The sequence below is a fragment of the Dipodomys ordii genome, unplaced genomic scaffold, assembly GCF_000151885.1.
Source record: "Dipodomys ordii isolate 6190 unplaced genomic scaffold, Dord_2.0 Scaffold55, whole genome shotgun sequence".
In the NCBI taxonomy this organism is placed as follows: Eukaryota; Metazoa; Chordata; class Mammalia; order Rodentia; family Heteromyidae; genus Dipodomys; species Dipodomys ordii.
The window spans coordinates 5,292,093-5,299,748 of NW_012267271.1; the positions used below are offsets into that span (position 1 = coordinate 5,292,093).

At 52.1% G+C, this 7,656-nt stretch overlaps 1 protein-coding gene across 1 annotated transcript in view; it reads right to left on the minus strand.

Moving 5' to 3' along the window:
* Crat (carnitine O-acetyltransferase) overlaps positions 1–6,741 on the minus strand; it is a 12,234-nt gene extending 5,493 nt beyond the window's left edge. Inside the window, exons 1-3 of the mRNA XM_013021370.1 lie at positions 6,425–6,741; positions 2,396–2,514; positions 1,162–1,215 (exon numbers count right to left, since the gene is read on the minus strand). Of these exons, the coding sequence (XP_012876824.1) occupies positions 1,162–1,215; positions 2,396–2,514; positions 6,425–6,715 (464 nt within the window). The 5' untranslated portion in view covers positions 6,716–6,741. The remainder of the gene's footprint in view (positions 1–1,161; positions 1,216–2,395; positions 2,515–6,424) is intronic.
* Positions 6,742–7,656: the final 915 nt, after the last annotated feature.

Here is a 7,656-nt window from a genome sequence, read left to right on the forward strand (position 1 = left end):
CAACTCTTCAGCTCAAGGCTAGCGCTCTACCACTTGAGCCACAGGGCCACTTTCTGGCTTTTTTTCTTATGTGGTGCTGAGGAATTGAACCCAGGGTCTCAGGCATGCAAGGCAAGCACTCTACCACTGAGCCACCTTCCCAGCCCTGGAGATAAAGTCTCATAGACTTTTTTTTTTTTTTTTGCCCAGGCTGACTTTGAACCATGATCCTCAGATCTCAGTCTCCTGAGTAGCTAGGATTATAGGTGTGAGCCACTGTGCCCAGCTGAAGAAGCACTATTTTTTTTTAATCGGTCCTGGGGCTTGAACTCAGGGCCAGGGTGCTATCCCTGAGTTTTTTTTTTTTCCCCTCAAGGCTAGCATTCTACCACTTGAGCCATGTCTGGCCTTTTCTGTTTATTGAACCCAGGACTTCATGCATGCTAGGCAAGTACTCTACCACGAAGCCATATTCGCAGCCCAATTTTTGTTGTTGTTGTTGGTTGTGGGGCTTAAATCCAGGGTCTAGCGCTGTCCCTGAGCATCTTTGTGCTCAAGGCTAGTGCTCTACCACTTGAGCTATAAAACCACTTCCTTTTTTTTTTGGGGGGGGAGGTTAATTATAGATAAGAGTCTTATGTCTAAGAGACTTTTCTGCCTGAGCTGGCTTCCAATCTTGATCCTCAGATCTCAGCCTCCTGAGTGACTAGGATTGCACATGTGAGCCACTAGTGCCCTGTTCTGGTGGTTAATTGTGAGATAAACTTTCACAGACTTTTCTGCCCAGGTTGGCTTTGAACTACCATCTCAGCTTCCTGAGTAGCTAGAATGACGGGTATGAGCCACCATGCCTGGCTGGAGAAGCACTGTTTATGAGCCCCCTGGAAACTCCCTCCCTTCTTTCTCCCAGGCTTGATTTTGTCACCGACATGATGAAACATGGAGTCCCCTGCTGGGGTGAGATGGGTCGAAATCATTAGGAGGAGGCCCCGGTAACTGGGACATGGGACCTAAGCAACTCAGCTTCTAGTGGCCATTGTCCCCAACTCCTGTGGAGACTGAGCCAATAGGAAATGCAAATGACCTCTGAGCCTGGGCTGACAGGTCAGGGCTAGGGGCCAGGTGTGGCAACAGTGTTAGGCAGGCCTGGACAAGGAAGAGGGTGGGGGTGGGGCTGCTTACTTGTCAATCATGGCCTTGAAATCCAACACACCTTCGATCAGTTTGGCAGCAAACCTAGAGGGGTGGATTAGAGATGTGAAGTTGTGTGGCCAGGTCAAGTGTTGGGTGTGGGGGAGGCAGAACCTGGGCCAAGCTCCCGCAGATCCCTTGTCCTGAGATCACCACCTGGGAGCATCCTCTGTAGGGCTCAGGGGGATACAGGTGGCCAGCCAGCCCCACCCACAGAGGGCCTTAAGGGAGGCTGTCACCGCAGTGAGGGTGGTGGCTGGCAGTGTCCCCTCAGCTCCTTTTCTTCTGATCTTCCTTCTTACCAACCTCCAAGTCACTGCAGTCAACCTGGATTTTCTCCCTGAACAATTGTGTGTGTGTTTTTTTTTTTGTGGTTTTACTGAGCTGTTTTTTTTCCTTTGGTTTGGGCCTTGTAATCTCACTTACCTTTTGTGTTCAAGGCTAGTACTCTATCACTTGAGCCACCCTTCTTTTTCTAGCTTCTTGGTGGTTAGTTGGAGATAAGAATCTTTTCTGCCTGGCCTTTGCTTTGAAACAGGATCCTCGGATCTCAGCTTCCTAAATAGCTGGGACCACAGTAGTGAGCCACTGGTGCCTGGTCCAGCTGGGCTTATGAAGAGGAGTGTCCTGGCCCATGGCAATGATCCCTAGTACCTAGGTCCACCCCAACACACGGATCACAGCCAGAGTTCTGAGGCTGAAGCTCCAGCCCTTCCCAGGGTGCGCTGGTCCCTTTATTCATTAGTGTGTGTGTGTGTGTGTGTTGCTAGGGATTGAACTCAGGGCCTCATTGGTGCTCTCTCTTGCCCTGGTCTCTTTAAGAGAAGCAGGTGGCAGCAGAGAGTGATTAGCAGGTCCTTGGACAGGAGATCCCAGTTGTTGGTATTTTTATCTCTGTTAGGACTGGAACGGGGACTAGGGCAGGGCAGGGCAGGTGACGTGACTGAATGCTGAAAGGGGAATGTGTATAAAGGTCACCCCTGTGGCCAGCTGAGGAGAATTAGGCAGGCCTGGTGCTGCACAGTTAGAAACAACCTATCACCTGAATGGTGATCTCAGTTTCCCCATCTGTAAAGCAGGGACAATGCCTCTTTTCTATTTGTGGAGATAAGAGAAGAGCAGGTTGGGGCCCTCCAATCTCCTGGGGAATAGACTTTGGGGTGTTGTAATTTGCAGGGCCCTGGTCCCTGGCTCTCTCCCAGTGCTCACTGGCCCAGCCACTCACCGAAGCTGACCCTGTAGATCTATGAAGTCCTGTTTGGGTAGCATCACGCCCGGGCTGGAGCAGATGACCACAGGCTGGCGGAACTGGAGGTAGGCAGTCTTGAGCCACCAATCGGACAGCTGAGCAAGGACCAGAGCGTCAGAGGCAGGGGCACAGGGACTTGATTGGCCCTACTGGCCCCCAACCTTACTCTGCAGCCCAGATGTCCAAGTGAATGTGGAGGCCCAGGCACCCCTTGAACCCACTGTTTTCCTCTTCACCTGTGCGTGGACACTGCCAAGAAAGCATGCAAGAGAAGAAACTGGGCAGAGGGCAGTGGCAGAAAGGTGAATAATTTTTCTTTTCTCCCTGTGGTGCTAGAGATTGAACCTGGGGCCTCACACTTACTGATAAAACACATACTCACGCTCTGAGACACTTCTAACCTCTTCTTTATCTTACGTTCTGATGGTGATTATGCCATATTAGTAGCCCAATACTGGTGGAATATACCTGTAATCCCAGCTACTCAGTAGGTTGAGATCTGAGGATCAAGGTTTGAAGCTAGCCCGGGCAAGAAAGTTTGTGACACTCTTATCTCCAATTAACCAACAAAAAACTGGAAGTAGGGGCTGGGAATGTGACTTGGTGGTAGAGTGCTTGCCTAGCATTCGTGAAGCCCTGGGTTCAATTCCTCAGTACCACATAAGCAGAAAAAGCCAGTAGTAGCGCTGTGGCTCAAGTGGTAGGGTACTACTCTTGAGCAAAAGAAGCTCAGGAACAGTGCCCGGGCCCTGAGTTCAAGCCCCAGGACTGGCAAAAACAAATAAACAAACAAAAAAACAAACTGGAAGTAGAGCTGTGGCTTAAATGGTAGACCACTAGCCTTGAGCGCAAAAGCTTAGGGACAATGCCTAGGTCCTCAGTTCAAGCCCCTGGACTGACACAAAAGCAAAAACAAACAAAAAACCAAACCTCAAATCCACAATGATACATTCATAAGTAAAAAATGCACCCCTGGAGAGACAGAAGGAAAAAATGGGAAAGACATACTAAAAAAATGTTCAAGCCAGGTATGGCAGCACACACGCCTTTAACCCCAGCTACCTGGCAGGAAGATGCAGGAGGATTCAGGGCACTATGCCAGCTGGGGCAAAGTGTTAACTAGTTCTTGCTGAAAAACAAAATAAATACAAAAAGGCTCAGGGCATAGGTCAGAATGGAAAAGCACTGCCTAGCGCATTTGAGAGCTAAGTTCTACCCCAGGACTCAGTACTGAAAAAAAAAAAAAAAAGGTCCAATGAACGAGGTTTTGAACCGGGACCTGTTCAAGGGGGCCCTGGTGCAGGGCCGCCCACAGCACCTGGCCCTCCTGTTTTATTGGTATCTTGAGGGGACTGGCGCTGAGGGTAAATTATTGTGTTGTTGACGGGATGTTGATGACACATCCTGACGATCGATCCTGAGGGACCTTGCTCTGCTCCGCGTGGGGTGGGGGCAGGGACCTGCCGCCGGCGCCAGGCTGAATGGCTGCCTTGGGGTTGTGCACACCCAGCTGCCTGGCATGCTTGACTCTTCTGTGCTGACTGCAACTCTCCCCAGTACATGTCCTCCACCGTGCAGGCCCCAAGCCCACCGTGCCTCCTCCCCCCGCCCCCCAGGCAGCAGCAGGAAATGTCTCTTTGCCACATAGGGAGGGGGGTGCTGCCCACTCAACTCAGGCAAGAGGAGATTGGCTTGTTCCTGAGGATCGCCATGTGCTGACTCATAGCCTGAGGACTGCACTGCCGGGCCTTCCTGAGAGGGTCCTCACGAGGCCCTGGCTTGGGTCTGTCTCTCTGGGCCTCAGTTTCCTTGTTGACAGGAAAGGGCAGCCAGGGGCCTGCAGCCTACCAATACTCCCTAAGCCCCTGGCTAGAGAAAGGGGAGCCTGCAATGTGGGCAACCCCAGAGACAATGCCAGATGGTGGCAGGAGTTCTGTGAGGGGAGAGGTGTGGCGTCACCCCTTTAGCTAGAAGCTTCAGTTTGAAAGAGTCCTTGGTGAAACAAAGCTGGAAAAATGTGATTTTCCTTCTCAGGTCAGCATCCTGACCCCGAGGCAAAACCCTGACCTCTTGAGGCTGTTAAGGTTCAGTAACTGCTCCCACCCCAGCAATAGCTCCTACCTGCCGCCCCCCCACCCCCCCCTCCACACAACCTTTCTCATTCAGCCATCCTCCAGATCTGTGGGTTCTGTGTCCAGCTTTAACCAACCCAGAATGGAGGATGTTCGGGAAAATCCTCACACCCATACATGCCATGTCTGTACATGTTTTTCTTTGTCATTATCCTTTAAAGCAGGGCATGGTTGGTAAATGTCCCATCTGTGAGCCAAATGAGGCCGTGGAAGTCATTTGGAACCTGGCTTGACAGACCCAAGCTCCTCAGACGGTTCTCGTCAGCCTGTGTGCCCTGCTGGCACTGATAAATCCGCAGCCTCACAAATGTTGCTATACATAGCCAATGAATGCTGGCAGCAAAAAGCCCCCCTGCCCCTGTGTAACTTTACTAGTGACAGAGTTCACAGCATATCAAGCCTTGGAAGCAATCCACAGGTGATCTGGGGTGTGCCGGAGGGTGTGCTTAGGTTAGAAGCAAATGCCATAGCATTTTAAAACGGACCTGAAGGTCTGTGGTAGCTGACCTCTGTGGAGGACACGGCGCCACCTTCTGTGGCTACTGAGGGAAGACTATGCTTCACAGGCCGGAGCCCAGCTCTGCTTCTTTCCCATAGCTTGCTTCTCCCTTACTCACCCCAGACTGGCTCTTCACCAAGTTGCTTTGGATCCCATCATGAGTGCCATTGACTGTCTCTTAAACAGTGAGGACCTCACTCACTACCCACCCTGCTCTGAAGCACCAGGTCCAATCCACAAGAATCCCCTCTGGGCTGGGAATGTGGCTTAGTGGTAGCGTGCTGCCTAGCATACATGAAGCCCTGAGTTTGATTCCTCAGTACCACATACAGAGAAAAAGTCAGAAAGGGCGCTATATGGCTCAAGCGATAGAGTGATAGCCTTGAGCGTGGAGAGGCTCAGGCACAGAGCCCAGGCCTTGAGTTCAAGCCCTAGAACTGGCAAAAAAAAAAAAAAAGAATCCCCCCAAGTGAAGCACCGCCTCCCCACTCCCACCTCCCTCCTAGTGGCTGGGAGGGAACATAAAATTTTTATGTCTGAATAGAGGACAAATACAGTGAAATTCAGGATGCAACAGCACAGACGTATTTCCCAAGCTAAACACGTTTGTTTAACAGCTCAGACTCAAAACTGGGTGGCACAATCCCTTAGCTGTTTTGCTCAAGGCTGTACCATGTAAGCCACAGCTCCACTTCTGGCTTTTTGGTTAGAAATAAGTCTCATAGACTTTCCTGACTGGGCTTTGAACTGTGATCCTCAGATCTCAGCTCTTGAGTAGTTGGGATTACAAGTGTGAGCCACCCACTAGTGCCCAGCTCCTTCCTTCTCTTTGACTGCCCTGGCCCCTGCCCTCCACTCCAGCCCAAAAGGTGCCAGGCTGTTGCCACATCTGCCCTAATGGCTCAGATCCTAACCTTCCTGTTGTCCCTCTTCCTGCCCTCCCTGCCATTTTCCAGCCCTCACTCCATCTCCCTCACCTTTTTCCCCTGAGGATTAGGGAAGAACCCAGATTTTTGCATATGCTTTACTACTGAGCCACACCTGGCCTCTCCTACCTGTCTGCTGTCTATTATTTGTCTACTTCAAGGCATGACCCTGCTTGAAATGACTTCACCTACTGCTGTGTCCTCTTTACTGCTGCTTGAGTATCAGCTCTAAGAGGCTCCAGCTAGTCCCTCTTGCTCACCCAACACCCGGGAGTTGCCAGACTCAGTGTAAGTGCTCAGGAAGCTCCATGGGGTCAAATGTGGGTACATGCCAGAGCAGCAATACTGGAAACATCTGGTTGTGCAGCTAGTAACGCCACAGTGAGAGATTTCTAGGAGGAGCCCCAAGCCCCTGGAACCCTACAGCGGCCCCTCCCATTGCACTCACCCAGTTTTCCATCTTCTTGGCCCTGCGCTCCAGCCCCTTCTGCAGGCGTTCCCCTACACCTCCTGAGGTACGAAACTCATCCACGAGCTGCTTGGTGTGGACCCACTCCTCCTCGCTCACGATGGGCTGCAGTGCCTTGAGGTAACCGTCCAGGGACTGCTGGAGCGAGGGCACGGGCAGCCTGGGCAGTGCATCCTGGTGGGCCTTGAAGCGACTGGAAACACTCATCAAGCTGGAGGGCTTGAGGAAGCCCAGGGGCTTCACCTGTGGAAAGCAGAAGATCTTGCTCATTCTCTCTCCAGCTCCTCACACTGCCACTCTTCACACTGTGGGCCTGGGCACTTATGTGCCATTCCTGGGCTTTATGGGTGGTGCCTGCCCTGACTTCCCCGCCTCTCACTGACCTGGCGCTGTAGGCGGGGTGTGGTCATTGATCCTTGGTAGGATTCAGTGGACCCCAGTCAGGATGAATGAACTTGTTTGAGTGGCAGAGGCGAAGGCTGGATGCAGAGACCCCCTACCCCCGTACTCTGGGAAGACAAGTCAGCTAACAGAGTGAGCTAACAGCTCACTCTCCAAGCCCTCCACCTCCCTTTCTCCCACCCATTGGGAAGAGAAAAGCAGAGAGCCATACCGTGACAACACCTCTGGGCTAGGCCACGGTCCCTGGCTTTCTCTTTGTTTGTGAAGTGGAGATAGTGAATGTGGGCAGCCCTGCAGCAAGAGACAGTGGCCTGGCATGGAAGGTGAAAGGTGTCAGAGTAAGAGCAAAAGCAGGGGTGGGGGTGGGGGTGGAGAGTCCTTGAGACTCTAGAGGTGGCAGAAAGAGACAGAAGGGTCCCAGACTGCTGGCCTGGTCGGTCTCTTGCATACTTTTGCTGTCTGCTTCCCATCTCCTATGGCAGGCTGAGGTTCTGAGTCCTGTCTGTCTGCCCTGGCTGGACTTCTAAGCCTAACTGTACTACCAAGTGGGTGGGCAAGCAGAACCTAGCAAGAGGCAGACACCTGCTTGGCTAGAAAGAGAAGATAAAAGCCAAGATTCAGGGGGAGGCAGGGTAGCAGTGTTGATGGCTATGGTGGCATCTGGTTGGTGGCAATGACAAGGGAGCTACTAAAAAGCAGCCTCCAAGAGAGGAGAGAAGGGGCTGGGAAGGTGGCTCAGTGGTAGAGCGCTTGCCTTGCATGCCTGAGGCCCTGGGTTCGATTCCTCAGCACCACATAAGCAAAAAGAA